Here is a 13,985-nt window from a genome sequence, read left to right on the forward strand (position 1 = left end):
AATGACGTAATCGGATGCAGTCATTACATTATGAACGTAGTGTATGCCCTAATAGTAAAGTAGGGCATGATTATAACAAGGAATTGGACCCAACAATTGGCAACCTAATAAATAAATATATATATAATTTTACTATTTATTGTCTCTCAATTATCAATATATTTTTTCTGATTTTTTATTTCGTCCATCAAAATCCTATATACGTTTAACTCACTCATTGCTACTCAATCATCCAGCATCGCTTGACGCCACGATTCATCTGCAACATCAGACACCCCTCTGCATCGGTGGATGATGATGTAACTCCGTCGTTCGACGTCTCTCGATAATGAAATATATATATATATATATATATATATATATATATATATATATATATATAATTTATAAAAAAGATATTGAAGAATATTAAAAATTCTTAAAAATAAATGCAGAAATAATCAATACGCCAAAAGACCGTATGACCGTCCCTTCCTCTTCTCGACTCTTCGTTTTCCGCGTGAAATTTTGAGCCTGTTGCGGAAATCGGCGTCGACGATCGTACGTTGATTCTTCGGGTTCGAAGCTCTCCCACGGTAGAAGTTCGTTTCTTGCTGCCCTCTGGAATTGGATCGGGATCATGAACCGGTAGTTTCGTCGCCTGCCATTCGTTCTTGGATGGAAGTGGCTGATCCGCTTCGATCATCGAGGTCGATTTTGATCTGCGCTGGACGACAGGATGGTCGATTTCGATCTAGGGTTTCAGCTCATCGGAAATGGCGGGCGGCGCTGCGCGAGGACCAACCTTCGGCAGTCTGGCAGGGGTTGGTTGATTTAAACAAGTCTCGAATGATCAACTTTATGTGGTATCTAACCTCTCTTCCCTTCTTCGATGTGCAGGGTGAAAAACATGTCGTCAGATAACATTCTGGAATGGCGATGTTTCCTTCTTCACATGTCATACTTCTGTTTGGGTTCTTCTGGCAGGCGCTGCTGAAGACCAGAGTTGAGTTGTCCATAAAATGAAGCAGCTTGTTAGGGTAAACCATTCATTCCTTTTTAACTCATTCATTCTGTATGTTGTTTGGGGTTGAGTGTTTCCAGTAAATCCACAATGTTATTATTGATCAACGTTTACAAATATGAAAATCAACTTTTTCCCTTGGGAAAAAAGATCGCAGCTAACTAATTGCTTTGATCTTTCAGATATATTCCCTTAGTTGATGTTACAGAAGTGAGCTCTCACTTTTACAAATGATTCATTTGATTAAAAAAAGATAATTGTTAAATATTCTTATGGGAAGCTTGATGCTGCATCCAATGCCATTTGTCAATCATCATCTCTAAATATTATAGTTATGTTGTAATTTTAGATGTGAGCTCTACTAGAATCAAAAATATTCTGTCAACCACTGCTATCTTACATTTGCTGCTGCCATGAAGTTACCAGTTTTTTAAGAGAAAGTGTGTGTTATATCATCTCACTGTTATTAATATTGTTGATACTATTTCTACTGTTATTATAAGACAAAACATCGCAACCATGTACAAAAGAACTCCTTCCAGCTTATTGAAGTAAAAGTCAATAAGTAATTAGAACATATAGGTACAACAGTCAGCACCTCATCTGTGAATACTACAGACTAGTGTACTCAGCTCTCTCCAGTTTTGAGGTCTGGGAAACATCAATGTATCCAACCTTATATTTAAGAGCAGAAAAATATTTCTACAATTCAAATCCTGATCACCTTAATTACAAAGGAGCAATTTTATCATGACATCAAAGTCTACCTCTAATAAGGCCATTAGAAATCCTTTTATAGTATTGAATACATAGATGGGAAGTAGGATCAAGTGGCATAACTGTTACGGTCCAAAACCTGAGAGGAATCAGTCCATTGAATGCCATGAGATTGACTAGTTGTGGTCTAATGATGTGTCCTTGAACCAGCTCGGTCCATAGTCCTATGAGGTAAAATACATACATGTATGTCATGTGATTTTTTGTCATATACACCATAACCAAAATTAAAGCCACTAATAATAACATAGAAGCAATCACATTATAATAATCAAATAAATCTAAATGATCACAGTACCACAGTACCTTCATAAGCCTCAGAGCACCCTTATCCAAGGATGTCACCAGTCTCAATTGTTTATGGTCTCTCTTGTGCAATAAGTCTTTTAGAAATACCTTTTCAGAGAAGATAAGTAGTTTCAGAACCATCTGTAGCTCATAAATTCTACTGACACTAATAAAATATTCCTGTCATCACCAGCTTCTACTGAAGACACAGCTGAGTTGCTCTATGCCCCATCAGAGGATCCCTCTGGACTTTATGAAGCACATTGTATGTTCTCTCTCTCTCTCTCTCTCTCCCCACTTCCGCCCCCCCCCCCCCCCCTCTTCTTCCTCCTCTTTTCTCTTTACAATTCAGCTTGGAGTCAAATGAAGGTAATATAAATTACATTGGTCCATAAGTAATTCAAATAACTTATAATATTCAAGGCTATTTCTCCATCACATGGATTGCCATAGTTAAACCCAGGAGTCTTTCATACTTCAAATAACTTAGGAAAATGTTATTAATACTTCCAAGCCAGCAAGTTTCTAGCTACCATAAACACTTGTTGATTTCCTCTGAAATAGACTTCTAGGACACAACCTACCTCATGTCCAAGAATATCTCAAGTAAATTTCTGTAGTACCTCTACCTTAGCATTGACTTCTTGCATCTCACTGTTTTTCCTCAAGTTTCTTCAGCACCTCCTTATCCTTAACTGAGTTGTGTATGGGTCTCCCTCCTCCATCAATTCTTGCCATTAATATGTCAGTGGCTGATATTGTAGATGTCATCGTGTTTCCATACATATTTATTAACATTAAAAATAATGTTGAATTTGTTACGATTAGAATATTAGAATATTGGTTTGGAGTTTAAGTTTGGTTAAATATTAAGTTATAAATAATTGAGACTCTTTAGAGTTTAGCTCTATAAGAAAAGGTAGAAACTTCTTTCATGTGTGGCCAAATTATATGAATAAGCAATAGTAGAGGGGGATACAGAGCTCTTCATCTTCTTGAGTTGATAAAGTTTTTCTGTATTCGTTGCTCAGTTCTTTTATATTATTGGTATTTGGATTTCTCTCTTCTCTTTTGTTATTCGATCCATATTATTAATAATATACATATATGTGAGTCGTTTATACTCAGTTATAGTATAAAAAACGTTTGGTTATAAGTGTACAACAATACTAGCATTGCATATTAGTACACCAGCATAACTCTCTAGGTAGAAAGCAAGTGACACTGTTAAAAACTTGGGTAAATGAATGTTCTGCACAAACTTTAAGTACCAGGAATTAGTCAAGTTCTACCAGTACATGTACATCTCAAGTCCATGCAAGTATGTCTATGTGGCATTCTCATGGCATCCATGTATTGCTTAATACATGTACTTTAATGCCAAAGCATCGATGACTTATAGATGACAGCCTAATACTCGGTGCCATTTAGGGGGATAGGCTGGGCTCTGGCAATGGAGCATGCAGCATGGGTTATTTATCCACAGAAACTTTTAGAGAATGATGCAGTCTTGTACTAAAAGATTGAAAAGGTTGGGAGGATACCAGCCATCTTTGCATCATTTATCATATAGAAGACATTTATGTAATTCTCAGCCCTGAAACAAAATAAAACAAATGAAAACTTTTACTATGTATCAGCATAAGAAAATGATGGCCTTCTTTGCATTGACTTCTTTCGAGGCATATATATTCTACTGGTGAGGAACTTTGCTGATTACTTAATAATCATAGATTTGGTGTGCAGCTTAACTTGATGTCTGTAATTTATTCAGCAACAACTAAATTCCTTTTCTTTTTCCCTTCTGGTCTTGATACATTTAGGTACAAGAAAGTGAAAATACTAGAGAGAGCAAACAACTAGAAACTTTACTCGTTCTAAGGATTCTTATTTTCTTTCTTTCAACCATCAATGACACCATCCTGTTCTCCTCTTCAATTTGGTGAGTTGATAGCTACATGCATCAAATTTCATGTCCTTTGGAAGCTCGAAGGGAGCATTATATTCAAAGCCGGTGTGTGTTCCTCCCCCTCTCCGAATACTGTCAGAAGCTTGCTTTGTACTTCTCTTTTCCACTCACGTGCAGAAAGTGAATGCGGTGAGATTTTGTCCAATTCATCTTGGAACTTGTCTTTCCTTTACTAGGCTCTAATAAAGTGAACGACTTGAGGCAGCCCCTCTTTGTCCATATATTTCTCTCTTTCATTTGATTCTGTTCCTCTTTCGATCATGCTCTTCAGTGCTGATGATACTGAAACGATCATGTGACATGTGAGAGTACACCATGCTGAACAACCACCAAAACAACATATGGTGGCTTTTCTTTCAGGAACTCATACTCTGTAAACATCCATGTAGATTACGGATGGACCAGTTTATAGAAATCCATAGTCACATTGACAGTAGATATGAGATGTCAATATCATCAGAGATTATTGCATGATATTATTCTATCTGCCACAAGTTTTGGAAACCTTATCAAACCTAAGCTTCATTTTATCTAGGTATTCAACAACAACGAATACTATATGTTACTTACCTGGTTTCTACAGTACTAAGTTGGAATTCTGTCTGATTCATATTAAGAAATTAGAATAGCAGTCTGACTCTGTTGTCTCTTCTGCATTTTATAGATTTAATCATTTCTGTCACAATGGCTTTCTTAAATTGCATGTCAACAGTAATCTATATATGCTACTCTTCCTTCCCTGCCATTTTACACTACTCTCCATTCAAATCAATTCCTGACTTTAACTGTACTTTCCATGTGCAGTAAAAATCCTATTGATGGTGGATTAAATGAGGGACTTTTTCTTTGGCAGAATTACTGCATTCAATCGACTCAGGTACTTCTCAACACTTACTACTTCTCTTCATTGACATCTAGTAAAACATAAATAGCTACTCCTGTGATGAATGAGATTCTATTTTTGTCTCAAGCTTTCTCTAAAAGGAAAAAAGAAAGAATGATAGCTTTAAGGAGAAAATGTTGTTACAAAGAAAAAGGTGTATGTGGCAGTGCGGCTCAGATTTTGCACTGTAGAATGTAGGATCGGACCAACTTGTCCTTCAAAAACAATTATATCTGCTCCCAAGAGATCACTCACTATCTTGTAGCCCTCCATATCTCTCATTAGTTATTGTAGGCAGTTTACATCATATCAATGTTGGTCTCAAGTTTCATGTAGTAAAAAATGGAGGGTTACCTCAGATCATTAACAGTCGGTATAAAAATTGTCCAGATCTTACGAATAATGATTTTTTTTTTTTGTAGAGCTCAATGATCTTTATGTAACTGATTTTAAATAGTTGAAAATTGTTCCATCTATCCATCTTTAGCATTTACAATTGCATATTGCTATCTCTAATTTTGTTAGGACAAAGTTGAGTGTCTCTCCAATTTTGTTAGGACAAAGTTGATGAGGCAGTATCCACTATTTATAGCATATCGAACATTTTGTTGTGATCTGAACCAGTGAATTAACCATTCGTTGCAGCCTTCACTACTTGGAAGCACTCTTAGCAGTTGCTTGGCATTTGAGCTCCCAATGGATCTTCGCCCACTAGCCTTCCTTTGGACTTTAGGGAAGAGAGAGAGAGAGAAAGAGTGTGTGTGTGTGTGTGTGTGTGTGGGCGCAAAAAGCCTGCAATCATCCTTCACGAGGAGCAGCAGCGCTATCATGGGATCATTTGGTGGCTTCCTTATTCTTCTCCACAACGCCATTATTCTATTGCCCTCACCATATCTCAACTCAGAAACCAAATGTAAAAGCATGTCGCACATCCTATGTGACTGTCAAAAGAGTTCCACCTCTGTCTCACTGTAATAAAAGCCTCCCCTTATCTTCCACCCAATTCTCCCAATTACTTCTTGGATTCATCGGCTTATATATACTCTTCTTCTTTGCCATCACTCTTGGATCCACCGCAGTGTCCTCCATCTCTCTTCCTTGGCACTCCATGGATAACATCAGCAACTACTCCGGTAGCAGCTCTTGGGATCTCGAGATGATGCGCATGGCGACTCAGTTCCAACCCCACATCAATTCTCCATGCTTCGCTTACGCCCGCAGGGAGGCGGAAGGGAAGCAGGAAGAGGAAGAAGAAGAAGCTCTGGGCGCCGTGAAGGAGATGATGTACCGGATCGCCGCCATGCAGCCGGTGGACGTCGACCCTGCCACCATCAGGAAGCCCAGGCGCCGCAACGTGCGCATCAGCGACGACCCACAGAGCGTGGCCGCCCGGCACCGGCGCGAGCGGATCAGCGAGCGCTTCCGCATCCTGCAGCGCCTCGTCCCCGGCGGCACCAAGATGGACACCGCCACCATGCTCGACGAGGCCATTCGCTACGTCAAGTTCCTCAAGCGGCAGGTGCAGCAGCTGCAGCCCACGACGGCCGAGGCTCGCGCTTCCTCCTCGTCGCCCTCCTCCTCCGCCATGGGACCTCCTCCGGGATTAGGATTTGGCGCCCATGTCCAGGGCGGCCACCGCCCCATGCACTACTAAGCTGCAAGCGGCCAGTAAGCAGCAATGGGTGGAGATGATCACTATATAGCCAAGTCATAAGGTGCAACGAGGATAGTGTACGAGCTACGCATTAAAGATGTAATGCTTGGGGTGCAATAGGAAGGTGCACACAGGGCTCCCATTGTGTTCTTGCCTCATTCTTGTGTGTTCAGTCACCTAAATATGATTGCTCATGTCCAGGAAGAAAGATCAGAAGAAAAGAACAAGACTTACATCTAATTAACAGCTCAAGTGATGAGTCTCTCCACCACAAACATTTTAAGATATGCATTGAGAGTTCATTTTCTTTGTTTGGGAAATGATACTATTCTCTATCAAGACTCGCACATCAAAATCACACCATTGCATAATATATTCCTAATTGTAAGGCCCTCTTCCAACAATAGTTTAAATGATATCTTGGGATTAGCTTAAGCATTTAGGTTGTAGAATTATATGATGGTACCTCTAAATTTTTCTATGAGATAATAGGAAAATTAATTTCTAAGGGGGATAATACAGTTTTTATATCAATTATTTTATCCTTGTTTCATACTGTACAACAGAGGAGGTGATGTATGTTTCTTGTGTCAGTGGTAGAAGATAGATAGATAGATAGATAGATAGATAGATAGATCTACATTCTTTGACATGTGACTGGCACATGGCCTCACAAACATCTCTTCAATGTGTGTTCATGGGACCAAATATTATATGAATGATATGGCATTCAGCTTTTTGCTTGCCAACTTGAGGAAATATACACCCATGTCGTCACAGTCAAGAATTTACTCGCATGTTGATACTGTTCTTTAGCTAATTACATGATTACTGTTCCAAATCCTATCACCCTCCATGCAGAAGACACTACGATGCATCAAATGATCACTCAAATCTTCCATGCAGAGTGGAGAAATCTTGTGAAATTTATGGCAGGAATTAGAACAAAATATGAGTCTGAGATTTGCTTGGTGAATTCTTGCTGATGGCACAGATTGTGAGCTACGCAAGCGCTCTTCCATGGCCGTCCTAAATCGAGCAGTCTCGGTAGAATGCAAGATGAAGCAAGAACATGTGTCAGATCGTCTTCCTCTGTATCTACCCTGATCGCATCAAGAGTCACGGAGGAGAAGGAAGACAGATGTTGCTATGAGCTAGGCGGAGCTGCAGCAGAATCATGGGGCGAGTTGGCCTCACCCCAATGCAGCAGCATGCTCTCCCAAGAGCAGAACTCCTCGGCGCAAACACCCAATCTTGGATCGGTGATGTTCTGCTTCCAGTGCCCGTCGGGGTACTTCGCCTTCTCCGCCTGCCTCCGGATGTGCTCCAAGTACGCCTTCGTCTTCGTCGGTAGAAGACAGAACCCCCGAAGGTTTTCCGGCAATGCGTCGTGCACTCTCCACCACGTCGCATGGGCCGCGTCGCTGGCGAAATCCCGGTACGACTGCAGGTTCCAGTTGCAATCGTAGTCCCGGAAGCACAGCCACGGCTTCAGCCCCAGGTAGTGCAGCACGTACAGAGCCGGTGGATCCGCCCCCATCAAGCCGTTCTTCTTCGCCTTCCTCCTCTCCGTGTCGCCGACCCAGAAGTGCTTCAGGAAGTTCATGTTCCTCGGCACGCGGTGCCACCACGTGAAGATCTCGTTCAGGTAGCCCTGGTCGCCGCCGTTGTAGGAGGTGATCTCGTCCACGTGATCCATCAGCAGCCGGAACGTGCAGTCGGAGGGCTCCACCACCATGACGCCGGAGTTGAAGAGGGTGGCGTTGTTCCCCACCGCGCTCACCTCCGGCGTCGCGAAGAGGAAGTCGATGTTCCTCAGCACCAGCAGGTCGGCGTCGATGAACACCACCTTGTCGTAGTCGGTGAGCTGCCACAGCCGGAACTTGCTGTAGTTCCACTCGTTGTAGGCGTCGCGCTTGGCCTTGGGGTTGCAGATCCTCTCGATGGTTCTCAGCTTCCACCCTGCAGCTTCCAGGCCGCCTCGATCGCGTCGGCTGATCGTTTCATCCACGAGGATGACGAGATCCCTCGCAGATCCCGACGAGCGAAGGCTTTGGGCTGCGGCGATCGCTCCGCACACGTAGTGCTCTGCCGAGTGCAGTATCGTAGCATATGCTTCTCGTTTCCCGGCCTCCGTGTAGATCCGCACTGCGAGCACGCAGCGGAGAGCAACTCGTGAATCGTCCTGAGAGTTCGTTAATGGCCGTGCATCCACAAAGCTCTCAGAGTCATGTAGTCGAACGACTGACCTTTCGCTTCATATGGGATTGCAAGTTCGCATGACCCAACCGGAAGCCTAAGCTTCTCCTCCAGTGTCGCTGGATCAGGCTTGTACAGCCGAAGATTCCCTTCGTGCCTCACGAGATCTCTGCAGGTGAAGAGGTTGGGAAGAGGGAGGCAATCGGTGAGCACAAGGACACGGAGTGCCGCAGAGGCAGCAGCCAGTTTGGCTGCTGCAAGCTGCAGGTGCAACCTGGCGACATCCCTGGACCAGCGCCCTGACCTGTCACAGGGCAGCTTGACGGCGACAAGATGGAAACTTTCTGACCCTCTCTTGACGCGAGGCTGAGGAAGAGAGGGACAAGCGGGCGCTACTCCACTCTCCTCTTCCTCGTCGATCCACTCGGGGTAGAGAAGCTCCCAGGTGAGGTTTGTGTCAGCGTGATCCAGATGCACCGAGGAAAGCTCTGCATGTGGCGGCAGTGTTTGCTGCCAAGATCTGACCTCGGACAAGTTGAAATTTAGCAAGCCAATTCTGAGATTTCCTTCTCTGGCACAGTCGATATCCTCGAGAGTGCTTGATACTTGGCCCCAATCAACATCCAAACGCGAGATATATCGAGGATCTGAGAGCGTCGTTTGCCAAATCCGTGCAACGTCTCCAAACCGAGACCTGTTTGAAGAAATGAAGGTGTCACCAAAGCACGAGGCAACTCAATTAGACCAGAGAAAACTATACCCTGAACTTGAGTGCAGTGGTTGATCTTTGCGAGTTATGGGGGAGAAGACAAGCGTTAGAACCATGCAACAGGCGAGGACGAACAGAGCAAGCTTCAAAGACGAAAGCTTGCGACCGGAGCTGCACTCTGGAAATAGGAACTTGCGCTCGTCTCCTCCGACAACTTTCAGCTTTTGGGCTTTTGTTTTGCCTGTGTCATCCCTGAAACAAGAAGAGAACACATGAGAGTGTTCAGAAAAGGCTTCACCGAGAAAGGAGAATTGAAATCCATATGCCAATATGCAGAAGACAGAGTTTGCACGATGAAATTGTTGAAACAGCAACGAGGAGAAAGCTTGAAATCTTTCAACTTTAAAGCTTCCATAAGATCTGAAAGCCGAGCCAATGGTTTAAGATGTTGGCTCTGATATCAGCACTCAAATCTGGAATCATATATGTTAGTTTGACGAGTCTCACTATAAAAAAACTAATTGTTTGCTTTAGTTCTTCTTGTTTAATAGTTTCAGATATTTTATAACAATATCTTCCTAAGGTATTTATAATAGTCTTTTTTTATAATAATATTTTGCTCCTCATTCGTTCGGATGTAGGTCAATTGATCAAACCATATAAATCTGATGTTCTTATCTCTTTTTATTTTTTTACTTTATTATTTTTTGTTGGGTTGTCAAAATTATCCTTTGACAAATTTTCTGGAGCTAGCTCTAATAATATAACCCCTAGTCAAACACAGTTTCTTACGTAAAGAAGTCACAGCTTTGAATCCGCATGAGAAGATGTTGCTATCTCCATCTCTTCCATAGCACATAAATCATTAGTGAGCCATGATGAACTTAGAACAGTCACACTTCTCAAGACAAAATGGAATCCAACTTGTGAAGATACAAAGAGAGAGAGAGAGTAGAACTACTTACTCTGTGGATGCCAACCGATGCCGGGAGTCGGTGGAAATGGGAGACGAAGAGAGAGGGCCTTTCATGGGTGTTGAAGTTGGCAACACAGATTTCATCTGGCATCCATGGGGGAGAAACATCATTCTCTCATCTGTGGATACACAGACACACACAGAGTTGAATCAAAATTACATAGATGCATCTGTATACCAAACTGAATTCATGGAGGAAATGATCCAATTATTATGTTTAATCCAATGGAAGAATGAGCAATTACAATGTCCAACAGGAAATCTGATGGCAGAAAGAGAGACATACCGAGAAGCAGAATCAACCCGAAGAAATTATCCTGTAGTCAGTCCAGCTCAAATGCTCAAGTTTCAAGGAAGAAGAAGAAGAAGAGAGAGAGAGAGAGATATTGGTGGGGGGATTATGATTCCTTTATTGCTGTTCTTTTACCCTGCCCAGGAAGGCAGGGGAATGCCTTTCACCTTCACCAAGATTTGGGAGGTTGGCTTCATGGCAATTATGAACATGGTGATCATTCAGGAAATAGAGTAAGTTTGAGCCATGTAAAGTGACACACATTTTAGCTAGTTTTGTAAGGTGTAATAAGATGGACTGTATTTGGAGGTGAAATTGGCCTTTTGATTTGCTTTCTCTTTTGAGTTTCTCATGAGCAAAGCTTAGGTTATTATACACTTCTTTCTTATTATATAATATTTATTTTTTTAAAATTATATGACGATTTCATACCTCAGCAATTTATCGATTTACGGATAATCATTTTCTACTATGATATCATTCATTTATTATGATCCGACTTGATGAAGTAGCTAACTCATTAATCTTGTTCTTGTTGAATTTATGATCTTAAGATGATATATATGATTATTTATCTTATATTCTTTGTTTAGATCGATATTTACAATATGAAGTGATATCCACACACTGACACTTCCTTGAATGATTAAAATACTCATTACATCCGAAAGGTGCCATCATTAAATTAATACAAAGAATTATTAGTGCAGTGAAATGATTCTAATTTTAGTGGCCAATTAGTTTTTTTTCTTTTCTTGTAACTTTTACATATTATAATAAATTATTTTTTTTATTTTTTTGCCTTTTGATTTTTGGATTGTAGTCATTCTAGTCTTAATCTAATATCCACCTTAACTTTTTTTTTTATCTTTAATTGGTTCGATTGGATTTATTACTTTAAAGATACCATTCTTCCTTAAATTCGACGAAAATAATTTTGAGAATAAAGTTTTCTCTATTATTTACTCAAAGCTCTCTACTTACTCTCATCTCATGTTTTCTCCTGGACTTTTTTCTCGTACCCTTAAAATATATGATCGATGAAAATATTAGAAAAAATATATTATGGTTAAGTCTTAGAAAGAGAAAAAAAAATATTTTAAAAATATATTCATAAAAATATTAAATAAGTGATCCGATGCATAAAACTCTTATCTAACGCGAGATATACAAAAGACGGTTTAATGTATATAATCTTATTTTTTATAAATAATCTTCATAGTAAAATATATATATATATATTATAAAAAAAATGGTCATCTTTTTCCAAAGCAAAAAGATAATGACTTCCCAAGAATCATTTTAATATGATAAATAAGATTGCTTAAAACTTGCCCACCACTATCTAAATTTCATTGCTTTTTCCCATTGAAGCATAGGAGATGAACAGAAAGTGCACTGCAACATTCTGAAACCTACCCTTTGATGACACCAATTGACAAAAAGAGAGAGTTAGTGTGGCTTGCCCACAAGTCTCTGAGCACCTCTCTTTTGGATCACAACAAGTGTTCTTTCTTTGTTTCTAGGAAAGAGTAAGTATGGCAGGAGGGTTGCCTCAGCTGCAATGAAAGCAATTAATAGCTGTTCTTCTTTTCATTGCATCAGAACTTGGCAATTGATCACTCACTATAAATAAATGTGGCCAGTTCTCCATTTCAGAGTACATAACTGGAGAGATGCATCTGCCTATGGAGAACTGATGCAATCAATTGCACATGTTACAGGAGATGGCTTTCAGCCCCACAGAGCCCACTCTATTCCATTGTACATAAAACAACAATGTCAAATCAGCAGTGCATCATCTTGGCATTGGTTTCTGGCACTTGGTTGAACAGTTGATATGACACCTTCAGGTTATCAGTTGGAATTGATTACATGTGAAAGGCAGAAAATTACTGATGGATTGATGATCATAACAAGTATTAAAGTTAGATTTGGTTTTGATTCGAGGTCATTTTCATCATCATAATAATAATGATGTTACTGAAGAATGCTGAGTCAGATAATTTGACCTATGAAACTAAGGTCGGAGAAGTAACGCATATGAGAATATTCTTAGTTATAAAGTAATGATAAGGTATATTTTGGTACCACTCTTGTGGCAACAACAACTATGTCGACACCAATGTGGAGCCTTAGGATTAATATGATACACTGCGTCAATGTGATACCTCGGACTCAAATAGAATGGTCGCCTGTTCCCACATTATCCAAGGTCGTACAAGATGATGCTACATAGTATAAAACTGTTCCGGAAAGCTTAGAATAGCGTTCGTTATACAACACTAATATATGCAGGTCGATCGATGGTTACATGAAAGGTACGAGCCGATTGCCCGAGGAGTCGGTGGCCATTAACAAACTATATACGGTCGATCTTTGTTCAAAGATATAAAAGCCAATCTCTCATGGGTCAAACTTCGAACACTCAAACTCCATTTAACACCACTTAACATTGACTTAAGCTTTTAATCGATCGAGACGAGAAATCTCTCTTCCGACTTCGACTCGTGTGCAGGAAATTGGTGAGGAAGGAGTAGTAACCCGGCAGGAGAGGAAGAGACACTCCTTACTCTACCTTAGATTGATTCTGGAGATGAAGCCTGTACTAGACTTGACATCGATCACCTTAGTTCGAGCAATCACGTGGGCAGCTCTACGCACTCGGGATCGGACCGAGCCATACTAACCCATCAGCCACACAAAATTGCTCAACAAGTAAGTAGTAATAGTTTCGAATTAAATTTTTTGTAGTTATCAAATTTTTGCCATTATGTTAGTCATACGTTTTATTTATTTATAGCAATTCATATGATATCATCAAGGCTTGTATTAAGAACGGTTTACTAGAGAATCTAAGTGAATGCATCATGAGGCCTTTTATAGTTCTCATTTAGCGAGTAGTTATTTCACCGTGGATGATTTCGTCAAAACATCGAATGCTATTCGAACGTGGAGAGTAGCGCGAACAATCGAACATCAATATCATCATATGCTGACCAGTTATAAGCACGATTAGGCGTCTAAATTGATGTCAGATAAACATCAATTGTAGCACTTGTGTTGTTTCCCCTTTATCAAGGAAGAATAGAGGTATCCATGAACACAAGGGAATCACACGGTGAGTGTTACTCCTCACAGCAAACAAAATGTAGCCATGTTTCTGAAGAGGCATGCCAAGTTGAAATGGACTGAGGGTTCTGCCCTTTCTCATTTCAGATGATGTCAATGTCAT

At 40.6% G+C, this 13,985-nt stretch overlaps 2 protein-coding genes across 5 annotated transcripts; one reads left to right on the forward strand and one right to left on the reverse strand.

The window, feature by feature from the left end:
- Positions 1-469: 469 nt before the first annotated feature.
- On the forward strand, positions 470-6,890 carry LOC135585197 (transcription factor HEC3-like). Of its 4 annotated transcripts, XM_065193174.1 has the most exons (5): positions 470-803; positions 880-1,019; positions 2,262-2,333; positions 4,842-4,914; positions 5,566-6,890. In XM_065193174.1, the coding sequence occupies exon 5, from the start codon at positions 6,029-6,031 to the stop codon at positions 6,572-6,574; it is 546 nt and encodes a 181-aa protein (XP_065049246.1). In that variant the 5' UTR covers positions 470-803; positions 880-1,019; positions 2,262-2,333; positions 4,842-4,914; positions 5,566-6,028; the 3' UTR covers positions 6,575-6,890. The 4 variants fall into 4 exon arrangements, 3 of the variants coding, with proteins under 3 accessions (XP_065049246.1, XP_065049247.1, XP_065049248.1); XM_065193175.1 differs by lacking the exon at positions 2,262-2,333; XR_010515257.1 differs by lacking the exons at positions 2,262-2,333; positions 4,842-4,914; positions 5,566-6,890 and adding an exon at positions 3,892-4,819.
- Positions 6,891-7,343: 453 nt separating this feature from the next.
- On the reverse strand, positions 7,344-9,913 carry LOC103993000 (putative UDP-glucuronate:xylan alpha-glucuronosyltransferase 3). The gene is made up of 3 exons (XM_018828976.2): positions 9,534-9,913; positions 8,824-9,467; positions 7,344-8,722 (listed from the first exon to the last, which is right to left on the reverse strand). The coding sequence occupies exons 1-3, from the start codon at positions 9,596-9,598 to the stop codon at positions 7,722-7,724; spliced, it is 1,710 nt and encodes a 569-aa protein (XP_018684521.2). The 5' UTR covers positions 9,599-9,913; the 3' UTR covers positions 7,344-7,721.
- Between the last annotated feature and the right edge of the window lie 4,072 nt (positions 9,914-13,985).

The sequence above is a fragment of the Musa acuminata genome, chromosome BXJ1-7 (assembly GCF_036884655.1).
Source record: "Musa acuminata AAA Group cultivar baxijiao chromosome BXJ1-7, Cavendish_Baxijiao_AAA, whole genome shotgun sequence".
NCBI lineage: Eukaryota > Viridiplantae > Streptophyta > Magnoliopsida > Zingiberales > Musaceae > Musa > Musa acuminata.

Excerpts from the sequence above, each read along its gene's own strand:
- LOC135585197 (XM_065193174.1), top strand. The coding sequence starts at position 6,029 with ATGGATAACATCAGCAACTACTCCGGTAGCAGCTCTTGGGATCTCGAG.
- LOC103993000 (XM_018828976.2), bottom strand. The coding sequence starts at position 9,598 with ATGGTTCTAACGCTTGTCTTCTCCCCCATAACTCGCAAAGATCAACCA. Across the intron at positions 9,468-9,533 it reads CCACTGCACTCAAGTTCAGG|GTCTCGGTTTGGAGACGTTG; the intron begins GTATAGTTTTCT and ends TTCTTCAAACAG. Across the intron at positions 8,723-8,823 it reads AATCCCATATGAAGCGAAAG|TGCGGATCTACACGGAGGCC; the intron begins GTCAGTCGTTCG and ends GCGTGCTCGCAG.